At 38.4% G+C, this 16,948-nt stretch overlaps 1 protein-coding gene across 5 annotated transcripts in view; it reads left to right on the plus strand.

The window, feature by feature from the left end:
* NTRK3 (neurotrophic receptor tyrosine kinase 3) overlaps positions 1 to 16,948 on the plus strand; it is a 430,772-nt gene that overhangs the window by 315,595 nt on the left and 98,229 nt on the right. For 2 of the 5 annotated variants that reach the window (XM_087972777.1, XM_087972778.1), the window contains one exon: positions 12,386 to 13,385. The exons of the other annotated variants lie outside the window; for them this stretch is intronic. In XM_087972777.1, coding sequence (XP_087828903.1) covers positions 12,386 to 12,507 — 122 coding nt within the window. In that variant the 3' untranslated portion in view covers positions 12,508 to 13,385. Of the gene's footprint in view, positions 1 to 12,385; positions 13,386 to 16,948 lie in introns of those variants that run through there. 5 annotated transcript variants of the gene reach the window in all.

A 16,948-nucleotide genomic window follows, 5' to 3' on the forward strand; every position in this document is an offset into this window, starting at 1 on the left:
ACAATGAGCTGTTCTAAGTCAAGGACTATCTGTACCCTGTTTAACAAAGTTGACTGCTTTAGGTGAGATATTTTCTCAAGATGAAAGTAAAATATGCCATTCGTGCTAGTGGGATATTCTTCAATCTATGGTAGATGAGTATAAATTATAAGTAATGTGCAAAACTGGTTGCACATGCATATTTTTGTAATTTTTTAAATCTTCAGTGGATATTAATATTTTTGCCCAAATTGATAGCACTTCAGATATGGAGTTGACATTGCACATGTGCTTAGTTTTGGATCATTTGAATGTATTTCCCAAAGACCAGATTAAAATGAAGATGGGAGCTAAATAAGGCAATTGTGGTAGGAGATGGCCAGGCTGAGCCCAAGGGAGAGGACAAACATGTTATAAGTCTCGAGTCCCTTCGTGCCCACAAGAGATCTAAATCCAGCTCTTCTTGAATTCTGTTGACTCTTATCTACCGCCAATTTGCCTTCAACATTAGTAGTTCAGATTCTTGTAGCAAGCTAGCTACAAGATAAACTTGTATTCCTTTTGAATAACTCTGGTTCCTGCTTTCTTGATCCTGACACTTGCAAATACAGGTACATATCTTACAAGAGACCTATTTACTCAGTGGAGATTACTTAGAGGTTAGCAAGTACAAACTGCTACAAAAGTCTCCATAATCCATGAATTATATTAAACATTGGCCCTTCTTGTATAGATTATTAGTTATTGGTAAATTTTACAGCCCATATTTTCATCCCTTTTTAGACATCTCAAAAGTATAGAAGGTAGATGACCAATCTAATTGCTCAATTTAAAAACACAAAGAAAAATATGTGTTAAGTACTAGGACAGAATATATAAAATCACTTTAGAAAGACAGTCAACAAGGAATAAAAGAAGCAAAACTAACAAATAGCTAGTCAATTGTTAAATAATGTGTGGGAGTACAATGTGAAAAACATATGACAAAGTTACAAATATGGCAACAAATAGTTATGGTCAAACCATGCATTAGTGAATGGTATCTTGGTAACTGTATTGGTATCTGATGTTCTTTGATTAAACATTTGGATAAAAAAGATGGTATTTTGGATGACACGCATTTAAAAAGCATATATTTGCAGCAATGCATTATTAAAATGGAATGTTAAGGATGGACTTAGGAGCAGGCACTTTAGGGAAGAAAAACACACACATTTTCCATATTTGATAAAAAGTACAAAGAGCAATGGACGTGCATTTTCCAATTTTACAACAGGCTGGAGTCATGCAACACTTCTACTATCCTCAAGTATGCATTTGATGTATGAGGAAATACTCTTAATGGAACCAGGGGACTTCATATTTTTATTCATGTTTTGTAAATATGGAGTTTCAAATGATCTAAGCATATAATTTCCAGTATGTGGATCCTTTAAGATCTCACAGTGAATGTCCAACCTTTGGCCATGAACAATACAATTTTACCTTCTGTATTTCTTTAATATTAGCACACAACTATTCTTTGGGGTGTTATTTCATACTAAGGTCAGGCTTCAGTATGTTAGACAGGAGCAAGATACGCCTGTATTCTCTCTGGCCAAATATACTATATAATACAATATAATAAATATATACTGTATATAATAGTGTAGTGAAAAAGAACCAGGGGTGACATGACAACAGTGTTCCAATATTTTAGGGGCTGTCACAGGGAGCAGGGGAAGGCAAATCTATTTATCAAAGCACCAGAAGGCAGGACAAGAAGCAATGGATGGAAGCTTGTTAAAGAGAGAGAACAATGAACCAGTGAAATGAGTTGCCTTTAAAAGTTGTGGTGTTCAATCACTGGAAGTTTTTAAGAAGAGAGTGGACAGCCAAAACTGAAATAGTGTAGGGTCTTCTGGTTGAACAGGGTAATCAGTGGTGGGATTCAAATTGTTTTACTACTGGTTCAGTGGGCTGGCTTGGTGGGCGTGGTTTGGGGGCATGTTTTGCCTAACGTGGGCATGCAGCTTTCCCCATACCAGCTGAGACCTGCAGTGCCAATCAGCTGGGAGGATAAAGAAGAGAAAAGCACAGGAGAAGGTAGAAGGGCTGATCCTGCACTTTTCTCTTCTTTTTCCTCTCAGCTGATTGTGGAGGATTTTTTTTTTTACTCCTCTCAGCTGATCGTGGGAGGATTTTTTTACTACCAGTTCGGGTGAACCAGTCTGAATCAGTAGCATACCATTACTGAGGGTGCTGGACTTGAAGACTCCCAAGGTCCCTTACAACTCTATTGTTCTGTTGTACGCTTGCTTATGTCTTGGGATGTGTAGTCTTTGACTTTGATATACTCTCACACAGCACTGCCTTAGACTCTCACACATCACTGCCTTAGACACAACTGGAAACAGTCTTAGATTGATCTAACAGACTTGGCTATGCTTCCTCAGCCTCTGAGGTGGTCTCTGTGCATTATGAGAAATAAATGTTCCTCATGTCCTCTTAGGAGAGCATCTTGGGGTCATAATGGCCACCAGAGAACTTCTGCTGGCTTGTCACAGCTGTAGTTTGGCTTAATACAGCTCTTTATTGATTCCTCTCCTGAGATTATCTTCCTTCAACTTTGCTTAAATGATCCCCCTCCCTGCTCCACTTCCTATTTGCTCTGGGTGCATAGAGTAAGGGAAGGGGAAGCATTCCAAAGAGTTTGGATCTGTGCCCTTTTCAATTTATCAGACTTAAGTGTTTTGTAATTTGGAATGGCTCCATACCTATAAGAGGTCCAGAAAAAACAAAATGTGCAATTCTGGAAAAATGCATCAGGACAATAGCAGGAATTAATGTAGGAAAGATAGCCTCTTAGTAGACATTGCATAATTTCAACCTGAACTTTAAAGGCTGAAGGATCTTTGCTGTAGAAATGTCAGGGAATGGACTTTTGTGTGCCTCTTCTCCTTCCTTTTCCGGTTTACACCCCAAAAGGTGCTTTTCCAAATGGCAGCTGGACTTTCTTGTTTTTTTTCCTTGAAAATGTTTTGCTTCGCATCTCCAAGAAACTGAAGAAGCTTCTTGGATAAGAAGCAAAACATTTTCAAGGGGAAAAAAAACCCCAAGAAAATCCAAGTTGCATGGTTAGACAACCATGACCTGGATGACTGAGAATCTCGATAGATATTTTTCCAGTTTACAGTTCTTTTTAACGTAAACAAGCATCAGTACTGGTCAGTCAGGGCTTTGGAGACATGCTTCAAACACACATCCTGAGCTGACTTACAGAATGTGTTGAGTTATATGTGCAAATGGAATGTTTTAGACCAGCGGTGTCAAACTCGGGTCATCATGGCAGTGTCATGTTACACATTGGGACTTTTTCCCCCCTTCACTAAACTGGGTGGGGGAGGGGCCAGCACATGACACATCCAGCCCACAGTCTGCGGGTTTGACACCCCTGCTTTAGACTGAATTTCAGATGTTTTCTCAACAGAGCCATTTCTCGTATTGAGAACTCATCTGCCTAACCATAGGGCACAGATACTCCGGGAAATTAATTATAATAGGACATGTCCTCAGAACACTGCCTTCTTCTCATCTGTTGGCAAAAGCTGAAGAACCTTAAAATTCTTTTTGTTTTAAAAAAGTGTTCTCTTTCTTAACACATTTTTTGGGATGGACATGATTTAGAATTGTTCACTGACAATATGGTGGATGATCTGTGCTCAGCTCCCTTTGGTTACTTTAGGCCAGGGGTCTTCAAACTTGACAGCTTTAACACTTGTGGACTTCAACTCCCAGAATTCCTTCTCCAGTCATGTTAGCTCAGGAATTCTGGGAGTTGAAGTCCACAAGTCTTAAACTTGCCAAGTTTGAAGACCCTTGCTTTAGGCAGTTTCAGGCATGCTTTATCTCCTCTTCTCCAGTTCCAATTTGCAGTTATTTGCCTTTTAGCAGCTGGAGAAACCTGTAATTTCAGCAAAGGTCCTCTTTTATATCTGTCAGGTGGCTAAGCCAATCCCTAATTCACATAGCAATGGCATTTAAGGTTATATACTGCCTCATAGCACTCTCTGGGCAATTTACAATGTAAGCATTATTTGCATATTATCCCCAGCAAAGAGAGAGAAGTAAAAGCTGTAAACAAGTTAGGTATGGCCAAAACATTATAATAGCAATAGCTCTATTGTCCCATAGTGCTTTACAACATTCTCTGGGCAGTTTACAGAGTTGGCAAATTGCCCCCAACAATCTGGGCCCTCATTTTACCTACCTCAAAGGGATGGAAGGCTGAGTCAACTATGAGGCAGTCAGGATTGAACTCCTAGTTATGGGAGCTACAGAACTCTTTCTGCTTTGTCACCTCTCACTTCTTCTGTTATTGCCTCTCACTTTTTCTGAGCAATTCTGAAAAAGTACCAAACCTATGTTAAATAATATCTGTTTTTTTTAACATGATTACACTGACATGAGAAGGGGCTGGAGATGAATTGCATTGGGTAGGAGCTCTCCTGATGAACTTTAGCTGTTGGTGGGGCTACTGTTACACTTGAATTTACCACCTTTTAACTTGGGATTTTGAATTTGTGTCTTTGCACGTGCATAAATGCCTCTCAAATCAGGTCACCTTCAAATCGAATTAACTTGAAAGTGTCCAGAGCAATTGAGAAAATCCATTGAAAGGTAATTTACTTGGAGCTGAATATTCAAATCCAGTAAATAGACAAGCCAAGCATTTCCCTTCAGGCAAACAAATACAAAACAGCCCCTTTAGACAAACCATTTGGGATTTTTAGTGTGCTTAATGTGTTTAATTTTCTATCATTTTAATGTGGTTTTTATGCTGGTTTAATTTTGATTGGGAGTCACCCAGAATTGATTTATAAGGTGGGTAGTTGTTTAAAGAAGCATACATATATAAAGATAAATATTTCCCCTGTCCAGTTGTGTATGACTCTAAGACATGGTGCTCATCTCCATTTCTTGGCCAAGGGAGCCAGCATTGTCCAAAGACATTTCTGTGGTCATGTGGCCAACATGACTAGTAGCCTATTTCTACATATTGTTTACATGGGAAGTCATGTAAAAATGAGACCCTTTGATTTGCAAACTATTCTATACATATAGAATTTGATCATGGTCTCTCACCAGGATCTGTCACATTTTGGTTCATTGGGTTCCATTCTTTCAAAAGTTTTGTGGTAGCTCACCTTGACAGTACCAATAGTACCAGGCTAATTTTATTCCTGTAAAGTGGCACAGATTCCAACATTTTACATGGAAGAGGTACGACTATCAAGATGATTTTGCAATAGTTTCTTACAATGCCCTCTCAAGGATAAGCCATTGAATACACTTTAGAAAGATACTATATATTGTCCTCTAAGAACATCCTTCCTCCACCCATAGAAATTATTCCAGTGGCTTTTTGTCTGAAGGGGAATGGGGGGGGGGATAAGGGGGGAATGGCCACAGGTGACTAATAATTTGCACCTTATAAGCCATACACAAGAACAGAAAACAGATCTTGGCTGCATATTTCAAACTGAATACTCCTTGGAGCACGATTTAGTATGTTAAACAGAACTCTAATTAGCACTTTAAGGAAGGGATGCTCTGTTTTGTGAACCCTATTCTAGAAGCAACTGTAAACCTGACAATCCCAATGATTTGTTTGTTTATTTATTTACCTGCTTGTCCTTTGACAGTTCAAGGTGGTTCGCATAGAGATATCCCCTAATTTCATTCCCCTGGGCCATGAGAAGACAATCACCTACTAAGATTTGTGACTAAACTGGGATTTGATCTGCCCACTCTTAGTCCAAAGCTACTCTCTTCTATATAATTTCAGATCTTCTTTAGCTATATATAAGAACAAACAAAACTGCTTCTTTCTTGGTCAGGCCCCTGATGTTACTTTTACTAACTGCTAGAGGTCTCCAGGTTTTGGGATCTAAACATTTCCCTATCTGGAAACTGAATCTGGGCTCTTTGGAGTGAGAAGCAGATTCTGGACCACTGATATATGGTTCTACCCTCATTAGAGGGCTTCTTTTAGAATGATTTTAAATAACCTCAGACTTGGGCCAGTGTGTACATGTTGGCTATAGTACATAAAGAGAGCAAGAAGAAGATAAAGCTATGTATTTCTGATTCTGTGGTTGCTACTAGTTCATCTATGTCTGCTCTCATGGCCCAATAGGAACATTTGAACCTTCTACTTGTGCAGTTCCTCTTCCTTATCATCAAATTCTTCAGGGGTGCTTGACTTCTGAATGCTGTTGAATTACATCTCCCAGTATCTTACCTGTGGGTCATGATAACCAAAGCTTCTTGGAATTGTAGCTGACAAAGGTTGGGAGAGCTGCATGTCCCAAATATTTAATATATCCAAATCATAGTGGATCAGCTGCAGCAGCAATGATAGTCATAGATGGCAACAGCAGTCACTCCCAATTGTGAGAACAATTTTCTGACAAAGCCATTTCCTATCAGTGAGACCAATTAACCAATAGAACAGCTTGCCTCTTAGGAGTTGTGGATGCTTCATTGCTGGAGGCTTTCAGGGAAAAAAATGGGTGCATGAGCCATGGTGGCACAGTGGTTAGAGTGCAGTACTGCAGGCTATTTCTGCTGACTGCCAGCTGCCTGCAATTTGGCAGTTCAAATCTCACCAGGGTCCAGGGTGACTCAGCCTTCCATCCTTCTGAAGTGGGTCAAATGAGGATCCAGATTGTTGGGGGCAAGAGGCTGATTCTGTAAACCACTTAGAGAGCACTGTGAAGCGGCATATAAGTCTAAGTGCTATTGCTATTTGGATAGTATAAGAACTGTTGCCTTGGGCAAGGGGTTGGATTAGAAGATCTCTACAGTCTCTTCCAGCCCTATGATTCTAGGATTGAGATATCATATGTATCAATTAAGTATACTTTGCTTGGTAGATGACAAGGGATCATGAAAACCATTGGAAAACTGTGGGCATAAGTGTGTCTTTGTGTTTTTGTGTTTGTGTGTGTCTGTGTGTTGTGTTGTATGAAGGTGGCAGAAGAGAAATGTAGTATTGGTGGTGAAAAGGCAAGGGGGACAGTGAACAAAGGCCTTTCTGTACCAAGCAGCATCATTTCACCTTCCAGCTTCCCTTTCCAGCCATCATAGGAGGTTTCTATCATGACCTGCAGACCAGTCGTAATTCACTCCAAGCCCTTTGTCTTCATCTGCAAATATCAAAGCCTCCCCATGCTCATGCTTTATTCCATGATTGCCAGGAATGTCATCACTCACCAATGGGTGAGAGAAACAAATGCCTTGTCCAACATCCTTCCCCCACTTTCTACGTTGAAATTTTCATGATGAATGGTTTGGATAGCTTTGGGCTCCATCGCTTTCTAATAGCCTAGAATATACCAGGGTATGGTATTCTTTCTCCTGTCCTCAGTTTCCAAAACGATTTCCGGCATAAACCATGATTCCAAAATGACTGCATTTTTGCACCATTGATCTTTGAGAATCCCCTTGTTAGATTAGATTAAAAGTTATATGAGGCTGCCACAGGAATGGATTCTGAACAGGAAAACAGCAGCTATTCTTTTAAAATTTAAACCACATTTTGGATTGCAAAACAAAGAGTTCTGATCGTGCCCTTTTCCTTGGTCCTATTTTGAATTTAGATTTTAAAACTCCAGCTGTATAGATAGTCCTCGACTTACTTCCATTTGTTTAGTGACTGTTCAGGTACATTACAAACATCATGAATTCTTTATGATGAGCCATGGTAGCACAGTGGTTAGAGAGCAGTTCTGCAAGCTATACTACTGCTGACTGTGGGCTGACTGCAATTTGGCAGATCGAATCTCACCAGGCTCAAGGTTGACTCAGCCTTCCATCCTCGGGTAAAATGAGGACCTAGATTGTTGGGGGCAATATTCTGACTCTGTAAACCACTTAGAGAGGGATGTAAAAGCACCGTGAAGGTATATATAAGTCTAAGTGCTATTGCTATTATAGTCATAACACCTAGGGTCATAGGATTGCCAGGATTTGCAACTTTCCTAGCCAACTTCCAACAAGCAAAGTCAATGGGGAAGCCATATTTGTTTAACAACCTCATGATTCAATTAACAATTGCAGTGATGCAATTACAAGCATGGCAAGGAAGGTAGTAAAATTGGGCACAGCTCATTGAACAACTGCCTTGCTTCGCAACAGAAACTCTGGGCCCCATTGTGTTTGTAAGTCGAGGACTACCTGTAATAGTAGTAGTAAATACCTGGTAGTAAAGAGGCAATATTCATCCAGATGCAATCCATATTCCAAAGCCTTTTGAGATTTACTAATACCATATGCCAGGTTTCTCCTGACATTGTTTATGTCACTTAAATATATAGGTAGACATAGACCAATACATATATATATGAAATACCTCCAAGCAAACACCATCCTGGTTTCTGATCCATATGAGATAAACTTGGGGTTTAGGATAAGCAGCAAATATATAGGAAAATATTCAAGAGCATTTTCACAAGTGACATCCAAATAGTCTTTGAATACCTTAATCCAGGCATACATTTGAAAATCATTTCTAGATCTAAAAGCAAAATGGAGAGACTGAATCATTAATATCTTCCATATAATTCAGCCTTCTGTTTCCAAAATGGAATAACTGGAAAATGTAGTATGTAGAATATCAAGGAAAGTTTTGATTATTTTGTTAGATATGACATTTAAAGATATATTTTACACCTGAAGATTTTATTTAGCTAACCTTGGGAGAAATGCAGACTTACACAATTGCTGAGAATTCTGAGTGTTAAAATGCATGCATCTTGAGGTCATTCAGGTTGACTCTAGTCAGTGTGATTAATTACTAGTGTCAATTTCAGGCTAGAGGTATTCTAGTGATTGCTCAATCCACTGTTTTTCAGGTAACTTTTACCAATATTGTCAACATTCATTTCTGCTCAGTACAAATTTTGGGAGTTGTAAACCAATTTATCCAGAGCAAAGAAGTTTGAAGGAAGCCGACTCATTTCCATATTGACCTGCAGCATTTTAGAATGCCCTAAATCACACGTTAATAGTTAAAACAAGGACTTTTGTAATATTTTAGTTTGTTGGAGGTGAGTAAATAATGTCATTGTTACAGGAGAGCAACATTATGAAGGAATAATTATAACTCTAGTGTCGCTTCCATAAAGAATGAATCAGGTCAGTGTGCTTATATATCTGCAGCCTCCTTTTGAATTTGCAAGCTGTTCTTTATGCCTTCTGCATCTATTAATGATGCAAAAGAGAAAGAGAGACTGAAGACTTGTGAAAATGCTCTACTAATAGATTCTGCAGCTTCCAGTGACAAAGGGCAGGTGGCCCCGTGAGTTGAAGGATTGTTGACAAATGTTTCCCTGAGACTTTAATGAGACTGATTGTGACACGGAGGTGTCTACCAACTTCACTCTTAGCTAGAGTTACCCTATGGTAAGAAGTGTGGCCAATAAATTTGATAAATAATAATTTTAGGAGGAATTATAATTCACTCTTTTCAAAGATTGATACAGTCTATTGCCATATAAAACCTTTACCCTACATTTTCCCCCAGTTCTTGCTGAGATTGGTGAGAAAATATTGGCTTCTGTTATTTAAAATGATGAGAAGATGATAACTAAGAAATTCTTAAGAGTGGTGTTTTTTCATGACTTTTTCAGCTGCATTTGAGCCCATACTATTCTTGTTTGAACAAGAGCTATATATATATATTATTTTTTCAGAGATCTCTGCCATTTGCCTTGTTTCTCGTGCTTCTGTTAAATTCCAAGGGAAAATACTGGCAAGGATCTCTTCCTAATATTCACCAGCTGAAAAGAGTTTTATACGATGGAGAATATTACAACAATATTGTATTACAATATAATATAGGAAACATACTTTCATTTAGGTAACCAATTCAAGTGCTTTGAACTTGTACATATTTTATGGCCATTTTATGTTTCTTCCTAAGTGCTGAAACATACAGATTTCCAAAATTCAGTACAGACCAAAAAATAGTCAGTTCCCAAAGGAACAGCAGATAAACCGTTATAGTACATAAATGCTACTCAGAATGAGTTACAAATTGGATATATCCCAAAAGATCTTAAATAATCTTTAGGAAGTAGGCACTCTATCAATTTAGACAGAACAAGAACACCCAAGATTGAAGAAGACAAATCAGATTGATATCAGTTTGGTAGAATGTTGAAAGCTGATGTATCGTGGTGGTTAAAAATATGAGTTATAAGCTGCAAGTACCTGACAAAAAAAATCCCTACCTTGAGCCTCTTCTGAATAAATGTTAGTCTCCAAATTCACAGTTGTGGCCTTCCATCTGTTTTCTAGAAGTCTAATGCAAGCAATAATTTTCTGCTTCAGACAACTTAGAAATCTAGGCTAGCACCAAGCAGGAGATTGAAAATAAAACTCTTCATGAAAACAGAAAAGTAGCAAGCAATGTCTTATGTCCAGTCCTGCAAACCAAGAACTGAAAAATAATCTCTATTAAAACTCTGGTGGGCTTAAATTGCTGTTTTCTACTCTGCCTTCTGTACAGAACAAACAAGGCTATAAATAGTCAGCTATCTCTTGCAAAATTGATACTCGTGCACACAATTTATTCTTGGGAATTAGAAATAATTTGAAATATCCTATATAATTTTACCAAAGTGGAGGACATTTCTACTTCCCTTAGAACATCACAGGGAATATTGCAGTTGAATAGGTTTTTTTACAATTAAGCAGTATTTTGCAGGGTTTTTAAAAATTCTGTCTAAAAAATAAACTAAATAAGGTTGTTTCCTTCTTTTCTCTTCTCTTGTGTGGTTTAAATTCATCCAGGCCCAAGAGGTCTGGGAACTCTTTCAGTAGGTTACAGATCAATAAAGCAGAGCATCTGTGTAATGTGGAACCAAGATGTTTATTGAGCACTGTCTCTGAAGTTCTGGTTCCTCCTAATTTGCCACTTGTTGCAGAGAGTCTAAATTCTCTGCATTCTCCATATTTCCTAAATTTTGGTGAGAGAGAAGTTCCCTGAGAATGGGTTCTAGCACGAGTCCAAAAGCTTGAAAGACTAAATCTCTTTTCCCTGTAACCAACCCAGATTGGATCCTGCAACATTATCCTGGGACATGTATATTTGCCTTCATTCATGAGAGTCTAAATTCTTATGGTCTCAAAGATAGCCAGACCAATAGCAATAGCACTTAGACTTATATACCACTTTACAGTGCTTTACAGCCTCTCTAAGTGGTTTACAGAGTCAGCCTGTTGCCCCCAACAATTTGGGTCCTCATTTTATCCACCTCGGAAGGATGGAAGGCTGAGTTAAATTTGAGCTTGGTGGGATTTGAACTGCCAAATTGCAGAGAGGCAACAGTCAGCACTTTAACCACTGCACCACCAAGGCTCATAATTACCAATGCTGATAATTGTACCTCCAATTCTGTTTGCTGCTTGTCTGCTGTCTCTGTTTCTTTTTTTTCTGGAAACAATCTGGGGGGTGAAGAGAAGGCAAGGAATGAAATCCATCAAGGGGCTTGCTTCCTATAGTTGATTCATTCCCATCTGAATGAACTATTTTCCAAAGTGAGGGAAAGTCATCCTAGCCATATCCACCACTCTTGCTGTTACTGAGGCCAATAAACAAATTCCATCTTGTTCTGAGCTCATGCTACTAAAAAGCAGTGGGGCGTATCAAAGCCTTGGTAGATTTTTCTCAAGAGAAAGTTCCATAAATTTATTTGTTACCCCTGCCTCACTTGAGTCTTCACTGGAGAAGTCAAACCAAATTAAGTGAAATCATAGTAGAGATGAAATTCAAACCCAATTCTCTTCATCTTGCAACTTATTTGTCACTATATTATATGAGCTTTCACTAACCCAGAAGAGAAGTGAACAATGAAGGAAGGAAATTGCTTTAATTCTTTAATATTGTAGGCCCTCCAGAGTTACCGTATTGTAAGATGGGCAGCCAATTAATTTTACAAATAAATAAGTGAAAAAAAATTAATTCTATGCAAGTGAAGTTTCCTTTAAGAACAGCAACAACAGAAATTCCATAACACGTCAGATCTTGAACAGGGTGGATTTTATATCTAAAATTATATTTAATTTGATATCTTTGATTTATGTCTAAAACAAAAATATACCAGCTTATACATTGCATGAATATAACCCTTCTGCAGACAGTCTGATGGTTTATTCTGCTTTAGTTTGTTTTCCAGATAATTATATGTATGTCGCTACTTCTCTATTCCTTCCTAGTCTGAATATTTGTTTTGTGATAAGAAGATTATTTTTTTTCCTTCCTCCCACTCTTTATTATCTCTTCTGCTTTTTTTTGTTCTCTTTTGTTTTGTTTCCTTCCTCCCCCAAAACCCCCATTTCCCCCCACCCTGCCTTTTAGGTTTCAGAGAAATTATGTTGAATCCAATAACCCTTCCTGGACATTCTAATCCTCTTAACCATCATGGCATTTATGTTGAAGATGTCAGTGTTTATTTCAGCAAAGGACGTCATGGCTTTTAAAAAGAGCAAAAAACAAAAAACTCACACACAATCAACCGTGCAAAAACAAAAAAAGGTGAAAGACAAAAAAAAGTGAAATCAAAAAGAAAAAAAGAAAACCACCTCCTCAAAAGATTCCTTGTTTCAATGTCAAGTTTGTTGGTTGTGCCCTTTGAGAGATTTGGGACACTTCACAAAAGCATGGTCTGTACACAGATCAAAGCCACCACTGGGTGGGATTGGACCTCAGTCTGCATCCTGCTGAAAACAACAACAACAACAACAACAAAGGGGTGTACTTTGTTTTTTTTTTCCTCCTGCCACCAGATCAAAGGAATGTTGTCCTCTTCTGTTGGTCCTTGCGTTCTTTTTTCCCTCCAACGGTCACCATGTTGCTACAAGGCATAACAGGAGAAAATTATATTTTGTTGTTGTTTTTGTTTAAGGGGGAGGGAGAGATAAAGATGTTCTCAAAGGATGCGTCACACAACAGTTGCACTTTGCTTTATATTTTATTTTTTCTTTACATATAAATAAACAAGACCCAAGCAACTGATCCGAGTCCAGCAATTTTAGTGGTGCTCTTTTCTGCCTTGGAATCCTTGCAACATCGCAACCTTCAATTAAGACCACCCATTCTCTCTCACTTGCAAGTAATCTAAGGTTATGGGAGAATACTCCAAAGCAAGAAGAGACGAGGCTTCAGAAGATATTTTAACCGAGTGAAGACCCTTGGTAAGAAAAAAATAAAATGAAGGCAGCCTCTAACGCTCCCAATTCTTCACCCCTGTCCTTATATCCCATCTAGTCATAAAGCTATTGTACCAGAACCTATATGGAAAGCAATCAAGGGGAAAAAAACCTGGGCTACTATGCTTACCCTAAAAAAAAAAAAAGAAGATGATATTGGTGGCTTTGTTTTGAATACAAAAAAAAAAATGTTTTTTTGTAGAAGGATCTTCTGTTTGTGTGCGTGCGTGTGAGTGTATGTGCCTTTCATGCATTCGACCTGCTCTTCGGCTATCTCAGTGTTCCGTTTTTGTACACCAGCCCCTTCCCTCCTGCTTGTATAATGGCTTTATCTCTGGGGATGGGAGTTGTGTGTATGTGTGTGTGTGCAAGTGTGTGCACGGGTGTGTGCATGTGTTTGTGAGGTGGTGGGGAGGTAAATTGCTCCTGGACTTCACACCTTGGATGGATGAGGAGCGGTGTTGCAGATCTCAACAAGTGTAGGGACAAAAAAATGTAGAAGAAATCCACAAGTTTTTTTAAAAAATTTATTTTATTTATCTCCGATCTGCAAACCAACCATTTTTTTTTCCTGCCTTCCTGGCTCATTTTTCCTCCTCTTCCATCACTTTCCATTAATTTCTCACCAAGTTAGAGATGTATTATAATTCTGTCATGCACCCTGAATGTATGGTTGGCTCAAGGCATACAAACTAAGCAAAAGGAGATTGGAATAAGAGTCTTGTCTCTGGCGTTGATACAAATATTGATTCTAGACTCAGATCTCTCTCTCTCTCTCTCTCTCTCTCTCTCTCTCTCTCTCCCCCTCTCTCTCTCTCTCTCTCTCCCATTCCCTCCCTCCCTCTCTCTCTCTCTCTGTCTTCTCCAATGGGAGCAGGAAGAATGTTGGCCCTTGAGAGAAATATCTGTTGGGGATTTTTTCCCCCATTTTCTGATGGAAAAAAAATGGAATGATCAATATTAGATAACCTTCTTTAGAGTCTTAGTCAAATGTAGTAATAAAATGTGGAACATAAAATCACAGGGCTAGAAGGGATCTCGGAGGTATTCTAGTCCAACCCCTTGCTCAAGGCAGGAGGCCTTATATCATCCTAGTCAAATGGTGATCCAGTCTATTTTTGAAAACCTCCAGAGACGGAGCATTCACAACTCCAGGAGGCAAGGTGTTCTAATGATGAATTGTTCTCACTGTCAGAAAATGTGTCCTTCTGGATCTCTCCTTAATAAGCTTCCACCCACTATATAGGAATATACCTACAAATGCAAAACATGGAATAGCAAATATGTTTCCTATGGACACTAATGCATTCTAAGGCAACTCTCTTGGTGCTCCCGACTCCCTTACCCCACACTATTTATATCACTATTTTCATTATTATTTCATTGAAAATAAAGGTGAATCTAGTACAGGTAGTCCTTGATTTACAACAGTTCATCTAGTGGCTCTTCAAAGTTGCAATGACACTGAAAAAGTGACTTATGACCATTTTCACACTTATAATCTTTGCAGCATCCCCATGGCCACATGATTGAAATTTGGATGATTGGCAACTGGTTCATATTTTATGACGGTTGCAGTGTCCCAGGGTTATGTGATCTCCTTTTGTGATCTTCTGACAAGCAAAGTCAATGGGGAAGCCAGATTCACTTAATGCCCATGTTACTAACTTAACGACTGCAGTGATTCACTTAAGAACTGTGGCAAGAAAGGTTGTAAAATGGGGCAAAGTTTCCTTAACATCTGTCTTGTTTAACAGCAGACATTTTGGGCTTAATTGTGGTCATAAGTTGAGGACTACCTGTATGCTGTAAAATTAAGCATTAAGACTCCAGCAAAATGTTTATCTGCTTCCAGATCCTCTGAGCCTAATAACCATCTTAGAAGTAAAAATGGTTTATTGTCGAAGCTAAATTTTATTTGGAAAAAAATACCTATCTCCGAGGAAGGAATAGGGAACAGCTTGGGGTAAAGATTAAGGACTGTGATTGGAAGCAACCGTACAACTTTGTCTTTTGATGAATTGATGTTGAGTGACTGCCATGCTCATAATTTAGGAATAAGAAAGTTCCCAGGGACAGCCATTTTTTAAAATATCCCACGGCATCCTCTCCAAATTACAAATATTCCCACTCCGAAAACTGTGTGAAACTGTTATTAAGGACAAGTGGTTAGACAGGCTGGACCAAAAATATTTGTTTAGATTTTTAGCTTGTTGCAGAGAATTATTTGAGCTATCAAATTTGCCAAATGTTTCTGCAGCACTATAGAGCTTCCAAAATTGCTTATCTTGATCAATTACTCTCTTGGGGTAAGATGAATGAAGACTGAAGCACAGAAAATCTTTCAGAGTTAGGCGTACTGCAGAGGCATTTTGTTTTTACGGGGTTTTCTTTCACAAAAATTCCTAAAAATGGCTGAAATGTCTTTTTCTGCAAATTGCAGAAGAGGTTTATTTATAAAACGTATCACTTTATTTATTTTCTTGCTGGTTTTCTCAAATAATCAAGGCAAGTGCAAAAACCACGGATAGCTTTAACAATGTGGAAAAAGCCACATGAATTCACCCGATCCTTAAGCTTGAAACAGCAAATCATTTAAATAAGAACTGAAAACCAAAATTGTAACATCATTATAGGTTTGCTTTTGTCAAAGCAGGGTAGGTTGGAAATTAACATGTTAATTTCCAAACTTTTAATAGATATGCCCTACTTTTTCTTCTGAATAAAAACTGGAAGCACACTTTGCTCCTACATTTCAAAAAGGGTTTTTTTATTGTGTGTCATGTTAAGTTCAACCCACCTCCAAAGTAGCCTATTCACACAATTGTATCTTGTTTTATTTTATGTATAGCCCGCTATTGTGTGTATTTAAATCATTTTCTTAGGGCAAAGTATTGGGGAGAAGGAGCCTGGAAAACTGAGGAGCAGGTGTTAATTCCTTTATTTGAAGGAATTAATATATTTTAAAAAGGGGTGAAATGAATGAAGAACACAAGCCTTGGGCCATCAAAATTGGAGACTTTAAGTTGTGAGCCTTAAGAAGAGAAAGAGAGAGAGAGAGAGAGAGAGAGAGAGAGAGAGAGAGAGAGAGAGAGAGAGAGAGAGAGAGAGAGAGATATGGTTTTCAATTTTAATTATTGTAATCATTACCTCATTATTGAATAAGAACCCCTCATTCCAAATCATTTCTCCCTTCTCTCCATGTTCATCATCTTGTGCTATGAAAATGGGAATTTCCCCTTTCACAGAGACTCTAGAGGTCTTTATGTCTAGTTTCTTAATAAACACTTTATTTTCTAATTAAACTGCTGCACTGACTCTTTTCTTGGGAAGACAAAAGGATCAATAAATTTCCCAGCAATGTATCATGTATTTATTTTGGTGGCACTGTTGGTAATCCAAAGGTTTGCATTTTAGGAAGAAGGACATTCCTTGAGCTAAAGCATCCCTCTCCCATTTGCCTGGATCAAACATGCATCTATATTTCCTTCTACAGCTGGAAGTTAGGTGTGTGAGTGGATTTTATGGAAAACCCTTTCCTTTGAGTTGTATGAGTGAAGCATGGCTGTAATCAGCCAGCAGTGGGATCTGATCATACCACTAAAGTAATGAGCAATTTGTGAAAATAGAAAAAGCTAATTAATTATCAAGTGTATGAAGATTCTAAGCAGTGTTAGTTGGAGGCTGTCCTTCTTGGGTAGGAGAAGGGAGT

The sequence above is a fragment of the Notechis scutatus genome, chromosome 11 (genome assembly GCF_049901735.1).
Source record: "Notechis scutatus isolate UNSWTSFEM ecotype Mainland chromosome 11, rNotScu1.2, whole genome shotgun sequence".
NCBI lineage: Eukaryota > Metazoa > Chordata > Lepidosauria > Squamata > Elapidae > Notechis > Notechis scutatus.